This window comes from Toxorhynchites rutilus, chromosome 2 (genome assembly GCF_029784135.1).
Source record: "Toxorhynchites rutilus septentrionalis strain SRP chromosome 2, ASM2978413v1, whole genome shotgun sequence".
NCBI lineage: Eukaryota > Metazoa > Arthropoda > Insecta > Diptera > Culicidae > Toxorhynchites > Toxorhynchites rutilus.
In genome coordinates, this window is record NC_073745.1 from 302,550,035 (window position 1) to 302,576,953 (window position 26,919).

General features: G+C 39.0%; 2 protein-coding genes across 4 annotated transcripts in view; one reads left to right on the plus strand and one right to left on the minus strand.

The window, feature by feature from the left end:
- LOC129768828 (opsin Rh4) overlaps positions 1–26,919 on the minus strand; it is a 276,388-nt gene that overhangs the window by 145,618 nt on the left and 103,851 nt on the right. The window lies entirely within an intron of this gene.
- LOC129768829 (protein yellow-like) lies at positions 3,569–26,398 on the plus strand. 2 transcript variants are annotated; one of them, XM_055770741.1, is made up of 4 exons: positions 3,569–3,766; positions 24,376–24,708; positions 24,767–25,436; positions 25,496–26,398. In XM_055770741.1, the coding sequence occupies exons 2-4, from the start codon at positions 24,383–24,385 to the stop codon at positions 25,952–25,954; spliced, it is 1,455 nt and encodes a 484-aa protein (XP_055626716.1). In that variant the 5' UTR covers positions 3,569–3,766; positions 24,376–24,382; the 3' UTR covers positions 25,955–26,398. The 2 variants fall into 2 exon arrangements, with proteins under 2 accessions (XP_055626716.1, XP_055626717.1); XM_055770742.1 differs by having other exon boundaries at positions 3,569–3,752.

Sequence of the window (26,919 nt, forward strand, 5' to 3'; positions counted from 1 at the left end):
AATGGGATTAGAGAAGAAGAGCATAGTGTTCAGGCGGGCGAGCGAGACCATTTCATGTTACTTTGCAATCACTACTAAATGGTTTCCGAACGGGTACTGGCTTACATACAATTAGTGTAATTCCAATAGCCTGTTTTCAAAGCGATTTTTATGATATTGAATAAATTTGTCGTGTCAATAAGTAACGATTTTTGACTTCATCAAAATTGGAAAAGTGCTGGTCAACCAGGACATGTTTTTTTTTTTTCAATTGCACTAACGTTCCTAGAGGAACTTCGCCGTCTCAACGTAGTATTACTTGCGTCATTTTTATTAGTACTTAGTTGAGATTTCTATGCCAAATAACACGCCTTGAATGCATTCTGAGTGGCAAGCTCTAGAATACGCGTGATCACAGTGCAAGTCGGAGGAAATTTCTTTGACGAAAAATTCCCCCGACCAGAACGGGAATCGAACCCGAACACCCGGCATGTTAGCTATGACGCTAACCACTCGGCCAAGGGAGCACCAGGACATGTTGCATCGATCGAAAAAGATAGTAATCGGACGGAACAATGTCTGGAGAATATGGTGGGTGGGATAGGACCTCCCATTTCAGCGTTTCCAAGTATGTTTTGACCGGTTTCGCGACATGCGGCAGAGCATTGTCGTGCGGCAAAATAACTTTATCGTGTCTTTGCTCTATTTTAGTCGTTTTTACTTCAGCGTACGGCTCAAACGCATCAATTGTCGTCGGTAGAAATCCACCGTAATGGTTTCAGTTTTAGCAGCTCATAGTCACCACACCCAGCTGGTCCCACCAAATAGACAGCATAACCTTCTAGTCGTGAATATTCCGCGCGGCTGTCGATGTTGATGCATGGCCGGGGTATACATAAGCTGCCCGACGTTTAGGATTGTCGTAATGGACCCACTTTTCATCACCAGTAACGATTCGATGCAAAAAACCCTTTCTTTAATGTCGTTGGAGCAGTTGTTCTCACGTGAAAAATGGCGTTCGACGTCTCGTGGCTTCAATTCATACGACACCCAATGTCCTACCTTTCGGATCATTCCCACTGCTTTTAAACGATCGGATATGGTTTGTTGAGCTATTCCAAGTGTATCTGTAAGTTCTTGTTGCGTTTGTGACGGATCTTGATCGAGTGAAGCCTCCAATTCTTCATCATCAAACTTTTTTGGCGGTCCGAAACATTCTTCGTCTTCCAAGTCAAAATTACCACTTTTAAACCGTGCAAACCACGTCTGACACGTTCGCTCAGTTGGAGCATGGTCACCATAAACTTCCACCAAAAAGCGATGACTTTCCGCAGCTTTTTTCTTCATATTGAAGAAATGAAGTAACACTCCCGCAAAAACACTCTCGTTGGTACGAAATTCGACATATTCGAAGTGGCAAAAAACTATGCTGTTTACGCTTCAACTTTTTGACATATGCTGAAAAAGACGCACAATGGCAGTAGCTTTCTAATGGATGTCTGGAAATTTGATTCACTGGAATAATAATCAAGTTACGCCTTCTGTTGTAAAACCGAATAAACTTACCTATTACATTGTACTGCAAAGCATTTTCTACCAAATCCAGAGAAATGAATGGGTTTTATTCTGCGAAACATAGTGATAGGCATAACAAAATTGTTCACTTCCTCACATAACTTCCTTAATGTGTGCAAATATGCGTTGACAAAAATGAAAGCCCACCCCAAAAAAATGTATTAAAATGACTCAAAACCTTTGAGTAACTCTTCGTTTATTCATGTTATGATAGTTAAAGCTGTGCGGTATTGTTAGCAATCGATGTTGAAGCGATACAAACAAAGTGTTGTTTACATTGTATCAAAAACAAATAACGATTTTCTTTTTTTTTCAATAAAAACAATTTTGTTAAGTAAAAATACCAATTTCATGAGGCTTCATTATGAAAACAACATTTTTCATTGCATTTCCATCATAATTAGCAGGATTCAACTCAAACATTTCATTTCAATGACACGCAAAATGAAAATAAAAAAACAAGTAACAAGTGAAAGCCCGAGCTCGAGAAATGACAAATCACACAAAGGAAGCAACAAAGTTGAAAGCATCTATATTAATTGTGGCCTCCTGAAGCTTCAATGACCTGCTGAACACGTTTTGGGCATACTATCGATCCAGTTCTGGCTGTGCTGAGGGTCGATTTTGTTCCACGCCTTCTGGAGAGCCGTGAAATAAGTGTCCTAATTAGTGACACAATCTTTCACCACTTTGTTGTCGAGAAGGGCCCACAAATTCTCAATCGAGTTGAGATCCGTTCAAGGGGTTTTATTTTGCGTGAACGGAAAATGGCTATGGTTCTCTTAGTACGCGAGTAACAATTTCGTTTCTATGGGGGTAGAAATGTGGATTGAAGTTAGTTGAATGAAGAGTCAGATTTCTATTCACTAGTCGCGTCAGTTAGAATAACCACTGACTGGACTTGTTCATCAGTCACCCTAGCTAGTCAACGCAGTCAATTCATTTTCTAGTCAGTTCGTTTTTTTGTTGACGGCGACTGCCGAAGCAAATCTAGTCGGAGCTCTCAGTAGCTGAGAGTAGAGTCGGTCTTCATTTTTCACCTTCGAAGATTTCGGGCCCTGGTCCAAGGTACTTTTTTCCAGAAGTCTTTGGGTTTGTTAACAAGTTTCCGGGCAAATTGAAACCGTTTCAGTTTATTTTTCTTGGTGATAAATGAATTTTTTTGTGAATCTGCTCTTGAGTCCATGCTCAGCTAGTCAACGACGCACTGTTCTGGCCGATACTGCCAACGAGAGGTTTTCCGGAATGACTTCGACTGACGCCTTATTCCGAACTTCTCTGCGATCTCCCGCTGTGAAATCTGTTGCAAATGATCTTGAACAACAAGATTTCGGATTTGCATGCTGGTTTTTTTTTCCACTTATTTTGATATTGTTGGAAACTCTTTGTGTAGACATCAACAATCAACTTTTATGTGCCAACGGAAACAACACTTTGTTTATGTCGCGTCAACTGAATCACTGAAAGGATGTGAATAATATCGCATAGCCCTAACTGTCATAACATGCGAAAACGAGGGGTTACTCAAAGGATTTGATTGATTTTAATATTATTTTTGGGGATGAGCTTTTATTTTTGTCATATTTGCACACATTAAAGAAGTCATGTGAGGAACTGAACAAAATCTAACAAAAATGACTAAACTTGTTAATTACTTGAAAGAGTAATAGTTGATATACAATACTATGGAATTGGGGTAGTAGTTTTTGAGAAAAGTTTTTAAATGTGCATCGTATTAAAAATAGGTTAAGCAAAATTTGTTTCTCTTTGATCAGTGTTTCCAGTGCATTCTAGTTCCTTCTCAGTTTAGTGCTCCAGCCACGCATAAAGATCACTCGATGAAAAGTCGGTCTACACCTACACGCACCTTTGCCGGTCGACTAGTCGTTCACCAGCATAGCCGAGCAATGATCCGATCGACAACCGGCGCAGAACACTTCGGCACTCTGGTGGTGGGGTCTTTAAATAATCCAAAACTAATAGATCCATCCTAGTCAACGGTTAGTATGCGTCGAGCCTCGGTAGCCATCGGTTCGTAACATGATTGGTAGTTGCAAGCGCGGCTAGTGGTATAAAATCGGTGATTTGTGCGATCGTCAAGAACGTTTGGAATTTTGATTCGTCGAATTAACAGTTTACTGAAGGAATTAACAAACAGAAACGCCACAAAAAAAAACAAGATAAGAGTGCTGGTGAAGGTAACCGAAATCACGTAAGTGCGATTGATTGATAGCGATAGAAGTTGAGCAAGGCTCGTTGCTTTTCAAGCAGCATTGCGTAGTCTTTCCTCTGTGCCTTGAAATGTGGAGTAATCCAAAGTAACCCAGTTCCTATTGCCATCGGTTGTTGTGACTGGCATGTGCGTATATAGAAAAAAGTTGCTGTGAGAGGTGATAGTTAAATTATTATTTTAATTAGAAACGTTTAAACAGATGAACGACAAATAGTGACCAAACTACTCGGAGAAAAGTAAACAACCAATGCCGTGAGGAGAGAAAATAAGTCGCGCCAACAACGTTAATGAACCCGCCGCCAATGGTAGAATCGGTGTTACATAAAAACACGTTGTGCATTTTACCTTTCCTGTCATTGGTGGTGTCGTTTGGTATGGTTCCAATTGCTGTATAACGTGGCTCTATGTTCTGCCACATAATTGCGGTAAAGTGGCATTGGCAAGTTTTTTCGAAAATTGTGAAACGTTGCTTCGGATTACGAAAACTTGATAAAGTGCTATAAATATTGTGAAGGTTTCCTGCACAGACTGACACTGATCTGTTCAGCCTCGGACAAGCGGTAGAAGAGCATAAAAACGTTTTATGGATGACTCCCATCCGAAATTTTATTTCGTGCTGACACTACAGCACTCCAGCAGCTATTTTTGTGCGCTGAAGAGATGCTCTACGGTAACACTCAGTTTATTGATTTTCACTGTGAAAAACAACAATTAATTTTCGAGAGGATGATTTCTGCGAATAAAACTTCTTCAAACGCACACTGCATTTTAATGATCAGCAGCAAATCACCTGAGCGACATGGTCTTATCGTTTCGTGCTGCAGCTTCTGGCGAAGTTGCACGGTGAACCCGAAACGTTGCATTATTTGTTTCACACGCTTTTGCACAAGCACTGATATGATACACAACCAGCATAACAGGTTGTGAAGACACCGACCAGTGATAGCAATGTTTGCCGCTCTCTTTTTTGTTGTTGTTTGTACACTCTGTCAGGGGAATATATGTCTCGTTTTCGTTGAATTTGAATGCTGAATATTTACGAAAGGGAAGATTTGTAAGTTATGTGGGTGGACTAAAATGTGTCATATGAAATTATCAAAAAATGGGAAAAATCGTAATCTTTCAACATAGTAGTGTTTCGATCCGACACTTAAGATCAGAGACATTTTTATCAAAACATCAAATAAGAAAGCAAATTTTACGTAAGCGATACGATACGATTACGATTAATATGATTTTTAACGATAGAAAATACTCTGGTATACAGAACTGCTTGAATGAAATTAATAAAGGAGGTAAAATAAGGATTTGTATCGTTTGGGGTAAACTATGAAAAGTTGGTACTTTTTCAAACTTGGTTAAATATTTTTTGACAAAATAGATTTTGATAATTTGAAACTATGTTGAGTTGTAGTAAATACAGCTATAAGCTTAAACAACAATTTGATCGAAAAAATAGGGTCAAATTTGGCTAATCATGTAGTCGAATGTAATTAAAATTTTGCTCTTAAGTAATTTATAAACGTTACTTTCCTGATGAAACATTTGAAACCTAGAAAACTGAAAAGTCGGTGCTAAGATAAAAAAAAAACTTATGGTTTGGGGTATACCTATTATATTTTTCAACATAAATAGTCTCCCTTGAAACTTATACACATTGTCCAACGCTGCTCTAGTATGTTGATCCCTACCGAAAAGTAAAATTTGTCCAAGTCTGAGAAATAGCTATTGATTTTTGCAATCACCTTCTCGTTTGAATGGATTTTTTCCCCGACAGCCATTTCTTGAAACTGGGACACAAATAGTAGTTCGAGTTCGAGTGATCCAAGAGTCTTTTTCATAAACCGATATAAGTCCAAACGGCAGCTCCTACAGAAATGTGTTCTATGAGTGAATTATAAAAAATTGTCTGTCACATTTATTAGAAAATTTTATTAATTTTCATAATTTTTTATAACATTTTAAGTATCACGCTGAAACAATACTTTTCTAAAGTTGAAACTTTATTCAAATAAAATGGTCATTTCAGAAATGAATCTAATGGCTGATCCCGAATTTGATGACGGACGGAAGTGCTATAGACAATGACCACCGACAAAAAAATACCAATCATTCATTTTCTCATAGCCATTTACTTTTCATCAGATTAGCAGACCCGAAAGGGATTTAAAATGGTTAAAATTTGAATAAAAACAAATTACTCGATGTTATTTGAATACATAGAAGACAAAGTCCTGGCCAGCGTAACCATATCTATAGAATAATCTGAATTTATACAGATTTTCAAGACGTTTTGAAACCAACGATCTGTAGTTACAAATAAAATATTTTTTGGGTTTCATACAGAATATTCAGATTTTTTAAAATAACGTTTCATTGGTGGTTCTGGCTTGATTTCAATAATATTTGATTTTTCTCACCAATTTTGTATATACAGTGGGGGAAAATCCTATAAGCGCACCTGGGTTGTCTGAAAATTCTAGCTATATAGTAAATAAAACCATTCCTTTTTTACGTAGTGATTTCCTAATGACTAAATGTGTACTAACTTTGTTGTTTAAGTCATTATTGGTGCAAACATATTTTTTTACTAAAACATTTTTAAAATTATGGTGCGAAATTCTCATAAGCGCAACTGGCATTTTAAATATTTTCCCACCAATATGTAAACATCTTGGCCATTTTTCAACACATCCTGGTAAGGTTGTAACGTGAGAACGAGTTAACCACAATCAGCTAAGCAGTGAAGTAGCGCAATTGAATTTGAAGCACGATGCCGAAAGGAAAGTTCTTGGACGATACTGAGCGGAGATTAATAACCAAATTGAAGGATATTGGTTTAAGCTACCGGGAGATAGCTAAGAGGATCGATAGAGGAGAAACAGTGGTCCGGAAAGAATAAAGGTAACTGAAAAATTTCAAACCGCGACCGGAACCGCATCATTCAGCTTGGGGAGACTGGAAAATTTAATGCTTCGGAAATAAAGCAAGAACTAGACCTTCCCATATCCAAACGACGTGTTTCCCAAATTTTGCGAGGATCTGGACATCTAGTATACACGAAGAAGGCAAAGAAACCAAACCTCACCCCAAGGCACATTAAAGCAAGATTGGATTTCGCTAAACAGCACATAGATTGGAAGGCAGAGTGGGATGAAGTGATCTTTTCCGACGAGAAAAAGTTCAATCTTGATGGTCCCGACTGCTGCGCGTATTATTGGCATGATCTACGGAAAAATCCCGAAGTGAAGTTGAGCAGGAATTTTGGTGGTGGAAGTTTCATGGTGTGGGCTGCGTTTTCAAGAAAAGGGAAGACTCCTATCGCCACTATTTCGACAAGGATGAACTCCGACAACTATGTAGAGCTACTGGACAGTGTTTTGATGCCATTTACAGAAGACATTATGGACGACAACTTCATCTACCAGCAGGATAATGCTGCCATTCACGTAAGAACGAAATCATTGTCATGGTTTTCCGAAAGAAACATTCAGGTTATGGGCTGGCCAGCTCGTAGCCCGGATCTCAATCCCATCGAGAATCTCTGGGGAATCCTGGCAAGGCGAGTCTACAGTGGTGGACGGCAATTTGCAACAGTTCGTGAGTTGGAGAGATGCGTAAGGGACGAGTGGAATAAAATTCCACATGAAATGTTGGATAATCTGATTGAGTCAATGCCAAACCGTGTCTATGAAACTATTCTGAAAAATGGTAAACCAATCAAATATTGAATGCTGTCATTTTCATGTATAAATCGTTCTTTGAGAATAAAGTCTGATGTGCGCTTATAAGAATTTCTACCTTGAAAATACGTTTTTCTCATTCTGAATAACTGTTGAGAATAGGATTGGGACTTTTCTTGGCAAGATAAACTTGATGTTCAAAGGTCATTTAAATCCCATGAAAATATTTTGGAAATATATATCTAGTTAATCTTACAGCCAAAATATACATGTGCGCTTATAGAAATTTCTGGCACTGTCTAACGTTTGAATCAGTCTGAATGAGAGTAATTTTGTTATTCATATGTAGCGTGATGCCCTGCTTTCTCATATTCGATCTAAGACAGAAAGATGTTACAATAAGGCCTAATAGATGCCTCACAATGAATAAATAACACTGTTCATCATTTTCTTTCTAAAGCACAGTTAATTTGAATTTCAAAAGTGCGCAATATATTGTCAACAAAATTCATTTTGCTTTTAAAAGTTCTTGTTTCGGAGATAGGAAATATCTGAAACAATCAATAATACGTTTTGTCGTAGGATTTCGTTTTCGGGACATAGAGCGAGTACAAAATCAAAAACTAGATTTCCAATAATTTTATGTTGCGTTGAAAATAGAAATAATTGATCTTGTCCATGTCAGGAAAACTTTATCTTCACGTTTATAGTTATCGTAAAGCCCAAAGCAAAAAAGCTGAACTTCATTCAGTAAATCTTGGAGTTAAAGCCGTCGAAAAAAAATAATGATGGCTGATGATACTCCTGTTGACTCAAAATTGATTTATTGGAATCCGTCGTTAAACGTCATTGAAAAGGTTACACTACGACCGAAAAGTTTTGGATATTTTTAAAAGGATCTGAAGAAGGCACAAAATTCTACGTCTGTGTTGACGCTGTATAAACAGAAACTACTGAACTTGGCGAGAGCAGATAAAGTATAAATCTGAATAAAAACATACCCGATTAATTTATTTAGAATGATAAAAATTCTATCAGAATCTGTCCATATCCTAAGCATATAGCTTCAAAACAACTTTTTGGCCATTTTTCGATTGTTGAGAGTTCTTTTATTTTCGAATTGTTATCTTATTATTCTATTGTAACTGTCATAACTCACTCAAGTAGCGCGATGTAAAAAACTTGCCTTGGTAACTTTGTAAATTTCCTTTACACCTCAATGAAATATTTTATTTTCACTACAATTCTGGTTCTACGTAGATACCATCAAAATCGTCGAATTCATAATAATTTTCTAAGATTATGTTTCAAAATTGAACTTATAAATTATCTATACAGGTTTAAATACAGATTTTCAGAGAAAATCTGTATTTAAAGCGGATGGTTTTTCTAGGTAGACCTTTGAACACTCCTTGTCTCACCAAAGTGATGGAGGACGACGTCGGAAAGTGGTAGCAGGAATACGTTTCTTTTGAGCTTGAAAAACGCTTTCATAAATCAAACTCGATATAAAGTTATACTCTTCGAGTGGAGGAAGTTCATGCATTGAAACAATTGCTTCAGATATTATTTCCGCAAATTTTCTCCAGTCAATATTTTTCGTGAGGTCATACGCAATATTGACTGACTCACGAGAACTTGATTCATTAGTGATCGATAAAAGTATTGGTAGATGATAACTACCGTGGGGATCTTGGATTACCTTCCACGTGCAACCCATATATACCGAAGAAGAACAAAGTGATATGTGTAGCATGTTTGCCCGTGCAGGAGGGTTTACTATCCTAGTTGCTTCCCCAGTATTCAAAATTGTCATTTTGAAGTTGTCGCACAGATCATAAATCAAAGTGGCACGGTTGTCATCGTAGAGTGACCCCCATGCTGTTCCATGGGAGTTGAAATCACCTAAGATTAACCTCGGCTCCGGCAATACCTCGATTGTATTAACAAACTGATAGCGGCCTTCAATCTTTCGGGGAGGAATATATATTGAGGCAATGCAGAGATCTTTGCCATTGATTTGTGTTTGAGAAGCGACAACTTCAATGCCTGTCATCGATGGGAGAGTGACTCTATAGAAGGAGTGACATTTTTTAATCCCCAATAGTTCGATCGAAGCGAAAAGTGTTGAAATCGTGGAAATTCAGTTCGTCGGCTGTAGAAAGCCATGTTTCACAGAGGGAAAATACATCACAGTTAGAGCTATGAATTAAAAATTTAAATTGATCTAGTTTAGGGATGATACTTCTGCAATTCCACTGTATTACAGTGGTCAAATCCTTGAACTTTTGCACTGAATCAGGCATCGAGGGAAGTGAACGTAACGTTGCTAAAAAGCCACATTTTTCTTTCGAAAATGTTTTCACAATCGGAAGCAAACATAATACTATGCTTTTAAGTAGGTCATTTATATTAAAAGCATTTAAAATGTTGTCCACCAGGTCAGAAAGCGTAAGCAAACCAGATTGTGGCTTTTGCTTCGACCGCGAAAATGGAACAGACGGGTTGGGTGCTCCGGGAAGTGCTGAAGACCCCTGGTGCGTAGGAGAACCGCGTAAACCAGGAGGTACTTGCTTCGGTCTATTCTCAGCACAGCGATTCGAGTTATCATTCCAACTTGGTTGGTTTCGAACTTCTTTCTGGGGAGTGTTGGAAAGAAGTAATTTTTCTTTTCCTGATGGCACCCTGCGATGTACCGGAACTCCCCGCATTGGGAACGTCAGGATCGTCGTTCTGCAGAAGGGAGTAGGGATTGTCCTGTGTCGTTAGTACGGGATTCTTAAGTATTTTTGCATAAGTCCGCTTGGAACGTTTCTTTAAGGAACACTTGATTTTTTTCCTTCGTTATTTGTAGACCGGGCATTGGATAAGATCATGAGGAGTCCCGCCGCAATGAAGACACTTGCACTCTTTCGCGCAAGGATTCTCATCATGGCTCTCTCCACAATCTGCGCAACCTTTTTTTATTGCAACAATAGGCGGCCGTGTGACCGAGTTGCATTTCATTACCCGGAGTACAAACAACCGAACAGGTAAACGAAGTGCACCTATTGCAACGTAGTTTGGAAGGGCGGCACCATCGAAAGTCACACGAAATGAGTTTGTCCGATTGAGAACTGTTTTATCATGACACAGATTTCAGTCGTTCGCATGCAAGAATCTTCACAGTTTTTAGTGTGGAGTTCTTGAAGCGACCGACACCATCGATTATCTCTTTTCGGGTCAAACCCTTTTCGGTTATTACGCCGTCTATTTCGACGTTACAACAGGGTACGTATACGCGATATTCAATCGTAAAGAGGTCGCAGCGCGTTATTTTGTTCGCTTGGGTCATGCTTGAGACGACAACTCGTAGTTTGTCTGGCCCCATCTGAGTAATCTCGGTAACATCGGAAAAAATCTGTGTTAATTCTTTTGAGATGCGAATGTCGTTAAGAGGTTTGGATTTTCGTCTAAAGTATACAATAAATGGGCCTCAGGCGCCCTCAGGGTATACTACAAAAATCCTGCTTTTCGTCAGGTTCCTCATCTTCGGAGATTTCTATTTCGTATACAGAATTTTCCTTCTCAAGTTCTGTTTCATCCTCCTGCTCTTCAGGAGGAGGTTCGCTATCAGATATATCTTTGGCGTGGATTGGAGATCCTCCCAGCCCCCTGCCATATTAATAAAATCGAAGAAGTGGACAACTGTTCGATATGAACAGAATGAAATAATTCGAAAAATATAAATTAGTAAAAGAAATTATATTTCTATACTAGTTAAAGTTGACAATTTATTTATTTCAATTTTTTTTAAGTGTGTAATTTGAAAATGAAAAAAGTTCCAATAAAAGTTCAACGGTAATGTAAGAAAAATGGATACCCATAATGCCAACGCTTGTCGATTTGGTAAACACAAAGTTGAACAATGGTGTAAATGTTGTAGAAAAGCTATACAGAATGATAGAGGAAGTAAAAATAAAATAAACTTCTACTTGCCGCTGCTGTGTAGCGTGTGAAATGATGTGACTTGCTGCCGGATTGTCTCGATAGCGCACCACTTTTTATGAGCTTTACTTCGCTCGCAGCGCACCAGATGAAAAAATACACACGAGAAACGGATGTTAAAAGCACCTGTATCGGATCAAATATAAGTTCGACCTATCTGACCTATCGAGTTGTCGAAGCAATGGCCTCTTTCATTACTTTGTGACGTTAGATTTCTGGTACACGCAGCTGAGAGATGAAGGTATAGAAAATTCAGAAAACATTTACTTACAATATTGGAATTCTTTGTCGGTTTCAATAGTTATACCCAACTGCCACGATTTGAAGGGTTTTTTTCTTCCCAAAAAAAAGATTGGATACGGTAAAACATTGGAAAATGAGAAAAACAAAGCGCGACGGGACATAAGGACACAGGAGCAGATACAAATGGGGTTTCAGCGTAGCGAAGATGTACTATTTTTACGTATGGGTTATGAATGCAGCAGTCTAGATTATCTTAGTTAGCTTAGCTTTTATCCTTGGTGGAGATAGTTTAGCTAATGTCATGCGAAACCAAATCACACACAAAATTCCTGAACAGTTATTTTCTTGGTGAGTCGGTGATAGCGTAGTTTGATGATTCCCCACAATTGTGTAGTTCAGAACCTTAATGGAATGGCGTCAGTTTGATGTAATGATTGCAATGCCAGAGACATCAGCGAGTAAGTAGTTTGGTCGCGTCCACAGCTCAATCCGAAACGAAGACATGTGATGATGCAAAACAAGGAAGAACAAGCTATGTTCATTGCTTCGTATCTAGAACGATACTGAATGCTTACCTCAACGAAATCCAATATTTATGCTCTAGGCAAATGTACCCCTTCGTTCTTCTTGTTCTTCTTTTCTTTGTTCACGGAGATTTCGGAGACTCGGAGACGCGGAGACTCCGGAGACACGGAGAAATTATTTCCCTTCGTTGATCGCCGATAAGTTGCTCGTTATTGATGGCATGGGTTGGGAAGCTCACAAAGGAGCATAACAAATGCATGGGAAAATGAAAATGCCGATTTAAACCGTTTACACATCAGGAGATTGTAATATATAGCATAATAAACAAATCTTAGGGATCTCCTGATTCGTTTGGATATGTAAATCGTCGAAATCAGTTCGCGGGAAAAAAAGTTATTAATGATTTGGCACCCTTAATGAAAGACGTAATTCTACTACAAAATATAGTTCATTCATTTATATCCGATTATTTTCACTTTTATTAACAATACTTTCCTTTTGCAAATATAAGAAAAATAACATAACACAATCTGAATCTGTGACGTCAAAGATTTTGTTTCTTCCCACCCTATTATTTCCATCCCGGTCGCCGTAGACTATTTATAGCACCTTGAGCCATCTTGTGGAAACGGTACGAATTAAGTTGTACATCCAATAAATCGGTCACTCGAAATACAAATGCAGAGAACAACGTGTTAATGTGAATCGACACTGTGGAGAGCGGAAATATTGCGATTGAAGCTCCACCCGATGGCAACCTATTCCCACGATCAAAGCGTAAATGCAGTGCGAAATGACTTCGAAGTGTGTTGTGTTGTAAATGAAATCACGGCGCAATTTTCGTCGATACTTCACATCCCAGGTGAAACTCGATGAAATGATACAAAGCGTCGGGCCTCATGCCGTCTGCTGGAGAGCACTTGTGTATTTTAGCTTCACACATTGTTATTTTGATGCGTCGTCAAATGTAAATGGGAGTGGTTTCCATTGAGCCATTTCAATGTGTTGTTTTTTTAGAAATGTGGGATCGCCTGTGACTGTGTGTATGTCAACTGGTTTGTGTTAATAAGGTATTTAAAGGGTTTTTTTTTGCTTTTGTCTGTGTGATTTTTTGAGCGTCTTTTTGTGCGGTACATGAAATGAATTTGACGAAGTGATCTGCCATTAAGAAAAAAATATAACGTAAAAATAACGTATTAACGTATGTTTTAATTTTTAAATCTATTAATAATTGACGTCCACGTTCCCCGCTTTCAAGATCCTGCACCATTTTGATAAGAATTGTTGTTTGTTGATTTGTAGATTGTAGATTTTTCGCAACTGGCAGTGATAATATAGCAAGTTTGCATCTAAAATCTCCTTTCCTATCCTTCCATCAAATGCATGACATGATTTTTAATAGCAACAAGTTCCGACATGCAGGTAAAAGCACAGTAATTTTAATACACGCACAGCGACGCGCAAAAGACGAAATGTCCTAACGTATGGGGGAAAATCATCAGTATTCAAGTTATTTTCCATGTAAGAACTTTTTTCAGGCGGTCCCTATCCACCGCACAAAAAAAAGTTTTTATTTCAAATTATGTAACGAGAACTATTTTTTAAAGCCACTGATGAAGTTTTGTACGATTATTCCTGGTGTGGTGTATCCATCGCCCAAAAAAGGTTACCTGAAATCCAAATGAAGAAGAAAAACGGTGCACCGTGTCATTAGTAGTTCTTAACAATACCACAATTACAGTAATTGCACTTTCAATTACTTCCTCATCCATTTCATTATCCGGATCTGGTTTTCAGCGATATCTACCCGTCAGCAGACATGAAAATTATGCCCCAGGGGGAAGAAGATTTGCTTTCTACGAAGCGAGATCCACGAATAAAAAAAGCATTGAAACGATGGATGAACGTTGAATGAGAGTGGGTGTCACTGAAGCTATCTAAGCTAAAAAGACATTCTGTTGTGATATAAAAAAATATAAGATAAGATATAAAAAAATATTAAAAAATCTATTCAAATCATGTATTTTTCTTCTTTCTAACCATCCTCGCAATCATACTGTTTTAACATCAGCACTCCACAGCGGTGAAAGTGCATCCAACTGTTCCATCTCAGTGTAAAAAGGTCATAATTTGCGAAAACATTTATCACGCCTCCAATCACATGGTGCATTTCGTCTTGGGCTAAGGAATCTTATCATTTACACAGATTGCTATGTGTCCGGGTTTTTCCTTTCCAGATGAATTCCTCCCAAACGATAAACGGTTTGGACATTCACACATACACCTAACGCTGTTATTCTGAGGGATGGATCTATTTGAATTAGGTTCACTGCCATTTTCTGCTGTTTTGCTACTTCGCATGTGAAGTTAGAGAAACTGTTCATACTCGAGCACAATTAGCAAAATATTTGTTTTATCAAGAACCATGAATTTGTATATTAAAACAGTAATTTATTTGGAGTCTGGTTTGCGAATACCTTTATTATAACACATTATAACGCAGTTGCAGATATGGAGAGAAAAAAAAACCATAAGTCAATGTTTTACCGGCTAGGAACCCTTGAGCCGGTAAAACTAGTCCGACCTTGTGATACATTAGCGTCGGCTCGAAATTCAACACCGCTTGAAAGCAAAAAGAATCACGGTTCATTTAATACTCTTTTCATTTAATTGTTCAGATGTCTGGTGTGCGGTGGCGTGTATACTACGCCAAGAACACACAATGATCTTGAATTAGCTTCTGGTTTTATGTGAGCACCTGAACACCAGTCAGGCGGTCGGACTTTAACTTTAAGGGGTGCGTTGTCTAAGCTGTTATTTGCGTTTGCCAAATGCCACTGATAGAGCCATCAACGAGCACACAAGAATTGCCGACGAAGGTGAGAATTGCTGACTAAAGCTACGAGAGAGGGGATGTTCGCTAATGATTTAATGTATGATGCGTGCTGTTATAACCATCCATATTCGGCGAACGAGAGATATTTGTGGGCGTGTATAACTTTAAACTGGGCTTCCCGTCTGTTATTAAAATCCGATAGAATATAGTTTCTGCCAGAACACTTCAACGTGTTAAGTGGGAAAAGCGTTGACCGTATTTGATAACTCATCAATTAATTTCGATGGTTTGAGAAAGGATAAAATGACGCAACGGGTATCAATTGCGAGGAAATCATCAGCTATCGAGGGGATTGCATTTGGTGAAAAACAATGATTATGTTTGTACAAAACTGTATCCATCCCATAATCCACTTGTTGGTGGTTGATGTTATTTATAGAGGTTTAGAATTAACGGTGTGGATGGTTGGTTGACAAACCTATTATTATCTATTATCGGTGATTAGGGCTTTGTACATATTCGCTTGATTTGTTTGATAGTGAAATACCACCTATATTGAAAAAATAAACCAACAATTATCGAGCATCAACGGATTCAATGTAGTATATCGTGTAAACCTATCATATGCTTCATATGCGAGCGGCAATCTGGCCTAATTTTTCAAACAAAATGCCTCATGGAGCATGACGCTGATTGAAAAAGAATAATTTCTTAACTTGTTTTGCTGATTAGTATTTGTATTACACAAAAATATGAATTAAATGTTTATAAAATGTACACAGGCGAATAAAGTGCTCTTGAATATGTAATTTACATAATCGACTCAAACTTCGTTATGTTGAATGGATTGAAAGCTTTACCTGAACAGCCGGTGCAAGGTTCAAATGAATATTAATCACACAAATTCAATCACAGCCAAAACTCGTCATTATAATATCAACTTATTTTCAGACACATTCAGACACATAGAACATAAATAAAATGAGGAAATCTCAAATCGGACGGTTCCTTCCTCTAGTTTTGCGCTTACTAACTCATGTGGGGATCCATTTTTATTTATATAGTTATAAGATATGCGTTTTTTTTGCCTGAAAATCCATTTCCACCTTCGAACAAAGATCAATTGAATCATTTGTTTAAGAAATCCCATAAACGCCACTTTTATCAAAATTGACTTTTTGGCAGTTTTTGAATCCTTGAGGGTACCTATATTGACCATCAAAATTTTAGAAAAAGTTAGTTCTACGAACCCACTTTAATCGGAGTTTCAAATATTCGTTTGTTTAAGAAACCCCATGTGTCCACGTTTCCAATTATCACCGCGGAATAGATATACAATTTCATTCAGATTACCGATTCCGTAAAAAGCATGCTGGATTCTGGATAGTGACCCGGACACGACCTCGAAATGTAAGTGTGGTGTTCGGCGGACAGCGGAAGTCATAAAAATGGCTAAAAATAATGGAAAGCTATACAAAAATAGGTAAGAAAAGGATCGAATCCCGCCACTGTCCAACGTCTTTGAATCTCCCCCCATAACGTATGTTTATATTCCTTATGTATTCAGATTCTAACAAATAATACTTATCCGAACCCCTTATCCCTCTCTCCTTTAATGTAAAACTTAGCGTAACTAAAAAACAGCCCCATTCTTACTTGGTATGAGCATTATGAACATTAAAAGTACATAAAATTGAGTCGAATCACTTCCAAAGCACTAAATATGCCGCTAATTTTCGTTTTTTTTGAGCAACCACCTAAATCCACCAAATTCGAAACGTTATAGTTTGAGTTTAACCAGTTGGATTGATGAGGTAGTGGTCCCAAATAATATGTTTTAGGTCTAATAATCGAACTTCGTACCAACATATTGGAGGACCAGGTCAAAATGTTGAGAAAAACAGGTTTTTGACGTTTCCTCGCGTCAAATGCGTCAAATGAACTTATGGGGTTTCTAAAACAAACGATTCAGTTTTGTTAGCGCAAACATCAAATGCACTAACCACGCTTGTCACGAAGTAATTTTAAAACATTTGAGAATTAAATTTTTCGAAGTTTACCGTTTTCCTTCAGAGTTTTCCGAAAATTATCAAATGTCATGTTTGGTTGGAATGTGGTTGGTTTAAATATGTATATCAGGGTGCCAATGTAAATGGTCATCTCTAATTTCAAAAAGTTACCTCATAAAAAATGTTCACCACCTCGAAAAAACACCCTATGCAAAATATTAGCTCGATCGGACTTAAGTCGATCGGTCGATCGGTCAAAGTTTGAGTTTTTTGAAAATCGAAAAATCACCCAAGGGGGAAGGAAATCGGGGTTTTCAAAAAAAAAAAATTTTGATGCCAAATGTCTTAAAAATGCATGAGATCTAGTGTCATCTCGAAAATTTTTTATGTCTAAAATCGACACTGTGGGACGTTTTTTTCGGAATGCGAAACGAATCGTATGGTTTCGGGTACCGATAGAAATAGTTATATCGATTTTTCATTCGGAGCTTACTGCAAAAGGTTGATTTGAACGATAATATACCCTTTGCAAAATATTAGCTCATTCGAACTTCATTTATTAGTGTCACAGACGTAAAATTTGAGTTTTTTTTTGAAAAACGAAAGATCACCGAACACTGGGGTTTAAAAAAAATTGTTGGTGCCAAATATCTTAAAATTGCATTACTCGTCGAGATTTCCTGTTAAATCGGAAAAAAAAATTTGTCAAAAAAACTATTCGTCGTTTTTCGGAAAAACGTCTGAAAAGTCTATTTTTGACAAAAAAAAAATTTTATTTTAGATAACTCTGAATCTCGATGTGTCATGCAATTTCATACAATTTTAAGACATTTGACATAAAAAAAAATTTGAAAACTCCGATTTCCGGTGATATTTCGGTTTTCAAAATATTCAAATTTCAACTTCTGCCACATTAATAAAAGAAATTCGATTGAGCTAATATTTTGCATAGGGTATATTATCGTGCAAATCAATATTTCGCAACAAGTTCCGAATGAAAAATCGAGATAATTATTTTTATCGGCACTTAAAACCATACGTTTCGTCTCGTATTCCGAAAAAAAGTCCCAGAGTGTCGTTTTTTTACCATTTTTTTTTGAGATCACACTAGATCTCGACGTTTCATGCAATTTTAAGACATTTGGCACCAAAACGATTTTTTTAAACCCCGATTTCCTTTACTCCCCCCTTGGGTGATTTTTCGATTTTCAAAAAACTCAAACTTTGACCGCTTTGCGCCACTCTCCCTTAAGTCCGATTGAGCTGATATTTGGCATAGGGTGTTTCTTCGAGGTGGTAAACATTTTGTATAGGGTAACTTTTTGAAATTTTAGGGTCGATTTTTTCTCATACATTCATTGGCACCCTAATATATTAGGCTGTCAAAAAAGTCCTGCGGTATTTTTCTTTAATTTTCATTTGTTCATAAAATTAGTTACAATCATCTGTTTTAAGTCAAATATGCGCCGTTTTGTTCAATGACTTGTTCCCAACGAGATGCCAACTTCATAATACCCCTGTTATAGAAGCTCGCTTCCTTATTGGCAAAAAACTCGGATAGCCAATTTTCACAGGCCTCTTTTGTGGCTAACTTCTGACTACCTAGCTCGTTCGCCATGGACAAAAACAGGTGGTAGTCACTTGGTGCAAGGTCCGGACTATACGGCGGATGCAAAAGAACCTCCCAACCGAGCTCCCGGAGCTTCTGGCGCGTCACCAAAGAAGTGTGTGGCCTGGCGTTGTCCTGATGGAAGACAATGCGGCCTCTGTTTATCAAAGATGGCCTCTTCTTCATGAGTGCTACCTTCAAGCGGTCCAGTTGTTGGCAGTACAGATCCAAATTGAGCGTTTGACCATAGGGAAGCAGCTCATAATAGATTATTCCTTGACAATCCCACCAAACACACAGCAGAACCTTCCTGGCCGTTAATGAGAGCTTGGCCACCGTCTGAGCCGCTTCAGCGGGCTTCGACCACGACCGTTTGCGCTTCACGTTGTCGTAAGTGACCCACTTTTCATCGCCAGTCACCATCCGCTTCAGAAACGGGTCGATTTTGTTGCGATTCAGCAGCGATTCACATGCGTCGATACGGTCAAAGATGTTTTTTTTGCGTCAACGTGTGTGGCACCCATACATCGAGCTTCTTTGTGAATCCAAGTTTCTTCAAATGGTTAATAACGGTTTGATGACTTATCCCCAGCTCTTGGCCGATGCTACGACTGCTACTATGCCGGTCTTTCTCAGGTAATTCAGCGATTTTATCGCAATTTTCGACGACAGGCCTTCCGGAGCGTGGCGCATCTTCGACGACCTCTACACCAGAACGAAAACGTTGAAACCATCGTTGTGCGGCGGAAAAGGAAACTGTATCGGATCCATAAACTGCACAAGTTTTATTGGCAGCTTGAGATGCATTTTTGCCTTTGTCCTAGTAGTACTGTAAAATATGTCGGATTTTCTCTTTATTTTGCTCCATATTTGCGACACTATAACTCACGAACGACTTAACCAAACAAAACACTGTCAAGGACTATATTATAAAAATACCTATAACAAGCTATAGTATGACTCGATACAATGAATACAACTAGAACTACGCGCTTACAACGACACCTCGCGGAAATACCGCAGGACTTTTTTGACAGCCTAATATAATAGACTACGTTTGTGAGTGCTTTATTATGCTTCGATATAACGTACAATTCGATACAACGTACAATTTTGAAAGTGAAATGTACGTTATATCAAAGTTTACCTATATATATATATATATATATATATATATATATATATATATATATACTTCAACTGTACCTTAGGAAACCCATGTTTTCCAAAAGCTGAATGCAGTTTCTTACAATTCAATATACTGTGGAAGCACAGTCAAAAATTTTACAATATTTTAAGTGTAATTAAAACATATCAAAAAGTAAAACTTCTATTTTTGAAGCGGGAAATATAGACTTATAGTGGGGAGTTATAGATAGGTTTGTAATATACGAAGCGTAGAAGTTTATCTCTCGTGAGAGGAATAATTTAATTTAACCAAGTTCTGAACTCTTAGCTCCTAGACAGTCCATCTTTGGCGATTTGATTCCGTTTCATCCCACCAGTACTATTATTTCAAAAATTTAAATTTTTCACTCATAAATGATGTGATGAAAATTTATTACAGAAAATCTAGAATAAAATAATTTTTTTTGTTATTCTATGCACAAATTAATGTTTCAAACTTTATTTTTAAGACTTCCTTCTTTACATATCCAAATAACTCGCTTTTCGCTTCATGATCATTGCATATTTCTGTTTATAATCATGATCTTTTCGATGCTATCTGATGAATGTTCATTCCGTCTTTCACTGCAAACATGTTCTGCATTCGAGAAAATTCGCTCATACTTTTCAGAACGATGTGTTTTGTTTGTATAGAACCATGGATCGTACGCTCCTACCATGGAGAGAGAATACAAAGATTGTCAGCAGTCGAGTCAAAGCTATGTAACAGATGATCCGATTTAACGAAAGCTCCAATGAATTCGAAACACTAGAATTTCCAATGTCGTTCATATTCTTCCAAAATTGTCCGACCAATACTCTCTTCCACAATATGGTTCACGGAATATATCGCCGGTTCGTTTGATTTTGGATGGGTTCTCTCGGTGGCCTTCTCGGGTTGCCCGCGGATGGAGGAATCCAATCCCGACGGCGTGGAGATGTCTTTTCGTGGGCCTGAGGGGATGACCGGGAGAGCTCCTCTAGGACCAATTGAAACGACGAAAAAGCATACGCGCAGTAAATAATTGAATATATTGTCAGGACGATTTCTCTAGAAGTATTTTCTCGGTGATCTTGTCAGGTTTCCCAGTTCGATACAGAATAGGCGTAATTAATAATGGAACATATTGCCGGCTCGGTTGGCTTTGGAGGAATTCTCTCGGTTACCTTTTTAGAGGTTTCCCACAGTTAAATCTCCGCCGGAGTGATTGAATTTCGATGAAAAGTACGTGCGATGAATACTAGAAAAAAAAGCCGGTCCAATCTATTTTACAAGTTTTCCTTCTCAGGATACCATAATCTCTGCCGCGTATTGTAACACATGCGGTTTTCGGATTTTTGTTTCGTCGAGTGGTCGATAGTTCGCGTTCACATAATCACATCACTTACCTCAGTGAATCCTGATTTTTACCTCTCCCTACTAACAACTATCCCTCCCATGATAAACGCTAAGGAACCACGCTATAGAGGCGACCCTTCTGGCTTTCGGGCGGCGAATATCATACTAACATTCCTTCCCTTCCCCTGGTGACTGTAAGGACGTGGCCGGCGTCGTTATTGACCATTTAAAGCTCGAATCACCGAAAATTGCACAACGAGAATGATTTGCTAGTCCCAAGCGTCATTCTGTGTGTTATTTGTGCAATTTGGTTGGTTCAGGTCAATCACGGAGAGCAACTACGAAGTGTACAGTCTACCCAAGCTCAAGCTCAAGCTCAAGAACCATGGATCGTACGCTCGTTCTGATGAACCGACTCAAATCGGCGGCTCATGAGCGCTCGCCCATCTCTTCTGTAAGGACGTGGTCGGCGTCGCTATTGACTATTTAAAGGTCGAATCAACGAAACTTGCCAAAGAGAATAGTTTGCATCATTCAGTGTGTGTTTTGTGCAATTTCGCTGGTCCAGGTCAATCACGGAGAGCAACTACGAAATGTACAGTCCAACCACAAGTTCAAGCACAAAAATGGTTCAATTGTGATTGAACAAGCCCCATACTCTCCAGGTATGGCCCCATGTGACTTCTTCCTACTTTCGAAACTCAAATTACCGCTTTGTGGGACCCGTTTTGACAGCATTGAAGACATAAAAACGAATTCGCTGCGTGAACTGAAAGCAATTCCTGAATACAGCCATAAAAAAAAAAAGTGTTCCGATGACTGGATCGTTCGTTGGGAAAAATAGTATTGTTCAAGAAGGGGCCTAGGGGGTCTTCGTAGCCACTTGGTTACGCGTTCGCTTACCAAGCGATCGATCGTGAGTTCAAACTCAGGGCCCTCAATTGACCATCTTTGTGTTGTTATAGAATAACTACGTCCACGTAACCATCATCAGCGATGGAAATCGATCCACGGTGGAACAAAGCTCGATTCATCCATACAACTGCTCTGCTCTGCAAGAAACATCGGGCTGCTGTTCTATAAATAACTCAACAATGATCAATATCAACTGTCTCCGCTGTCCGGTCTGCTGAACAATGGAAGAACAGAAAGAATACCCTTACGCCTAAATGGCTTCTTCTTCAATGGCACTAACGTTCCTAGATGAACTTCGCCGTCTCAACGTAGTATTACTTGCATCATTTTTATTAGTACTTAGTTGAGATTTCTATGCCAAATAACACGCCTTGAATGCATTCTGAGTGGCAAGCTCTAGAACATGCGTGAACACAGTGCAAGTCGAAGGAAATTTCTTTGACGAAAAATTCCCCCGACCAGAACGGGAATCGAACCCGAACACCCGGCATGTTAGTTATGACGCTAACCACTCGGCCAAGGGAGCCTAAATGGCTACTACTGTGTAATTTACCATAATGTAATGGAACAGAAAACATAACGCCTAAATGGCTACTACTAACTACTGTGTAATTCACAATTTATAGAAACATAAACATATGTACATGTACACGATTAAACCCGGCTCTGTTACAGCTAAATACTAATGAGCCTAATAAATAAATGGGATAAAAAAAAAGAAGGGGCCTATTTTGAAGGCGATGATATAAATTTAAATGAAAAATAAAGCATTTTTTTAATAACCCAATTTCCTGGTATATATTTGACAGAATGTTTTTTTACATTCCCGTACCCCCACCCCCTAAAGTTGTCAATGTGTTGTTTGGACAGCCCCAAAGCAAGGTTCGTATTGAATCCAGTGAGGAAAAGAGGAAGAGTCTAGATGCGAGCCAAGTGGTTCGATCTGTTAAAACAGGCATCTATCGGCTTATTGGGGAAATAATGTTGTGAAGAACTAATATCATAATGAGATATTATTTCCTGAATAATTAAACTAATTATAAACATCGAATCATTTTGCCTCAGTCACCCATTCCAGAGGAGACACAAAAAATTGCAGTGATTTGAATTTCATCGATTAATGTGCAAAAATCCATGAATCAGGGTGGACCAAGTCAATCAATATTTGCTGAAATCAGATATGACACGAAAGCGACCTTGAATAAATATCTTCACAAACATCCAGAGTCCATCGCTATCGGCTTCCAGCGGTTGAGATCAAAGCACTGAAGTAGCGGCTCTGTGAAAAGTTTCATCAAAATTGAAGAGGCACGATGCGACCGTCACAGAACTTCCAATACGACAAGGATTATACTTTCTAAATTCAGCGCTGAAAAGAAAAATTGAAAGAGATGAAAGGGAAAAGTAACGCGCAGTGAAAACCTTGAAAACGTCCAGTTTTTGGGTCAGAGTAATGCATACCTACTATCTTTGGTTCTCATTCGTTGACTCTCTTTCATGGTATATTAATATTCCAGTGGGGATTTTTTCATTTTGCAGGCAAGAACAACTTTTTTCGGACGAAAATATTTAACGGTTCCATTCGATAATGGGTTCTGTGATCTGTGGTGGGAATTAAAATGAATCTGAGCGTTGTTTCTGTCGAACGTTTGTTTCTAAATTGATAGCGAAAATATTGCGCTATTTCTCATTCGAGCCGAGCTCGAGGAAAGCGAATATTAATAACAGATGAGGTTTGGTCTCATTTCAGAAACATTTCGATACAAATGCTGTTGTCGTTGCAAATGGATTATGTATCCATCGGAATAATGTGCTGTGACCACTCGAAAATTAATAAACGATGACAAGGCGCACAACTGTTGGCGGTTTTAAGGGGGGGAACACTGTCTGTGCAACATATTATCGAATGGGGTATTGAGAACAGCTTTTAAAATCAAATTTAATCCACCCCAAAACGTCAATTGGAATAATTCCGGCTGGCTTTCATTTGATATCCTGGAATAATAACGTGTTCTGTTTGTAGATTCCCCTGTATAATCGAACAAAAATAAACACCAAAACATTCCCTTTGCGAGTACACAGCTCCGCATCGGAGGAATTCATATTACGGAACACAAGTAATCGACCGAAATGCACCCCGTTGTTTCGAATCAAACAGTGTGAACTGTGGGAAATCTAACCTCTCCGAGTCTAACTTTGTGCTAATTATTGAACTAAATGCAGTGTAGATAATTTAAAATCCATTCCAGTAATTAAATTCCTCTCGACTTCACAGTTTCCCAATGGCTCGGATTAGTTCGAGGGCAGTCGTACGATTGCTGGCGTTGGTTTTGGTGGTCGTGTTGCCAGCAGCCAGCGGGTATTCACCGTTCAAACGCTCCTATTTCGTTCCGCTTATTCGACCCGAAGGCAACTCGTCACAGTCAGCAGTGCTTGCGGATCAGTATCTTCCTCCCGGCGGACTGGAAGCACTCGGTAATAAACTGGACAAACTTGGCAGCTTTACGACCAGCAAGGGGAAGGACGCTTTTACCGTGATTTACCAGTGGAAAGTTATTGATTTTCTGTATCCAAGCTTACAGGCGAGAAACAATGCCATCCGGTCTAAGTGAGTGCATTTAAATGACCATGTTGCTTTTGAAACCACTATCCGTATTACTTTGCAGAGAATTTATCCCCGAAAACAATCTTCCCTTGGGGGTGGACCGCTTCCGCAACCGTCTGTTCATTACTACCCCACGATGGAATCCAGGTGTTCCTGCTACTCTGTCGTATCTTCCGTTACCCGTTGAAGATCCCAGCCTTCCCCTGATCCCGTATCCGGATTGGAGCTTCCACACATCGCCCAGCAACCCGGACTGCAGTAAGCTGGTGTCTGTGTATCGAATCTTCGTCGACGAATGCGACCGCTTGTGGGTTCTCGATGCCGGTGTCATCGACACACTGACCAATCTGCAGCAGATCTGTCCACCGAAAGTTCTAGCATTCAACCTTCAGACGGATGAGCTGCTGTTCACATACGTCCTTCCGGCAGACCAGGTTAAACAAGACTCACTACATACCAACATCGTGGTGGACATACGGGATGGACAGTGCGACGATGCTTTCGCGTATGTAGCGGACGTTTGGCGTTTCGGAATCACGGTGATCAGTCTGCGTGAGTTCAAGAGCTGGAGAACCACCAATTATCTGTACAATCCGAACCCCTTTGCGAGCGACTACAATTACAACGAGCTGAACTTCCAGTGGTCGGACGGGGTCTTCGGGATGTCGTTGTCTCCGGTTCACCGCGACGGTGATCGTATGCTGTTCTATCATCCCATGTCTAGCTTCACGGTGAGACGGTTTCGATCTTCAAATAATATAGAATCACAAATTTTCAATCCCATTCCCAGGAATTCCAAGTGCTAACCTCAGTGCTTCAGAACGAAACCATCTGGCAGAACTTCGGTTTGGCGAAGGCCTTCCAACCGATCGGTAGCCGCGGCAAGGCGGGTCAATCTTCAACCTCCGGAGTGACCCGAAACAACGTCCAGTTCTTCACGCTGGTGCAGCAGAGCGGAGTGGGCTGCTGGGATCTGGCCAAACCTTACAACCGCAACAATTTGGGTGTCGTCGAACGGAACCCGGACAAGCTGACCTTCCCCAACGATCTGAAAGTGGATCGCGAGGCTAAACAATCGGTTTGGGTCATCAGTAACAAGCTGCCGGTTTTCCTGTACTCGAAGCTGGACTACAAGCAGATTAATTTCCGTGTGTTGACCGCGGATGTGCAAAGCGCCATCCAGGGTACGCCGTGTGATCCGGGTAACCCGGCGAATCTGGTTTTCAAGCAGGAGGAATGCTATCAGTAGAAACGGATTTTGTAATATAGATGGTAATGTAATCTAAATATGTATTTTGAAGCTAAATGTCAGTATAGTAAATAAGTTAATCATAATAGTATGGCTGTTCTTTCAAGAGATTTCCCTTAGAATAAAGTTGTTCTTTTATATGCTAATACAGGTCGGACTCGCTTATCCGGAGTATTTTATTTTTGATTTTGATATTTCTTATTCTTACATCGGAATTTACAAATAATTTGTATAATAATTCCATATTAAATAATCAATATAGATATCAAATGAAAGGGATTGATTAGTAGAACATAGTTATTTATGAAAAATACAAATCCAAAATGGCCGCCACCACAAGATGGCGTCATATATATTTTTTTCACAATCCCATCAATATGGGTATCAAATTAAAGGGATTGACTAGTAGATCACAGTTATTTATGAAAAATCCAAATCCAAGATGGCCGCAGTTTCCAGGTAAACGAATACACTGAAATCGCTTTTTACGCGGTTTTTTATACGAGGTTTTATTTTATGCGGCTTTTTTACGCGGTTTTTGGGATTTATGCGGTTTATTTCTACGCGGATTTCGGAATTTATGCGGATTTCCTTTTTCGTTTTTTTACGCGGATTTCAAAATTTACGCAGCACATATCAACCGCGTAAAAAATTAATATGCTAATTGATGTGACTTTTCACGAAATAAGTTTGTATTGTATCACTGATTAGTAGCCTAGAAATAAAAGGAGATACAGATATCATGAGTGTAGCACCGGGGAGTGACAGCCAATTGGATGGCTGCAAAACTTAAACAAGCGAAAAAATTTATTACGCCGAGTATTAAAACTACTCAGAAGCTGCTAAGCCTTAATAAGAAAGACTTCAGCACCTTCACTGGTCTTGTAACAGGACACTGCCCGAGTAAATACCATCTTAAAAACAAAGGTTTGTCGCTTTTGTAATGCCGAAATCGAAACCTCAGA

What these genes read in the sequence shown, in the direction of transcription:
- LOC129768829 (XM_055770741.1), top strand. Translation starts at nt 24,383, where the DNA reads ATGGCTCGGATTAGTTCGAGGGCAGTCGTACGATTGCTGGCGTTGGTT. An exon ending in AACAATGCCATCCGGTCTAA is followed by an intron (nt 24,709 to 24,766) that starts GTGAGTGCATTT and finishes ATTACTTTGCAG; the next exon opens with AGAATTTATCCCCGAAAACA. An exon ending in ATCCCATGTCTAGCTTCACG is followed by an intron (nt 25,437 to 25,495) that starts GTGAGACGGTTT and finishes TCCCATTCCCAG; the next exon opens with GAATTCCAAGTGCTAACCTC.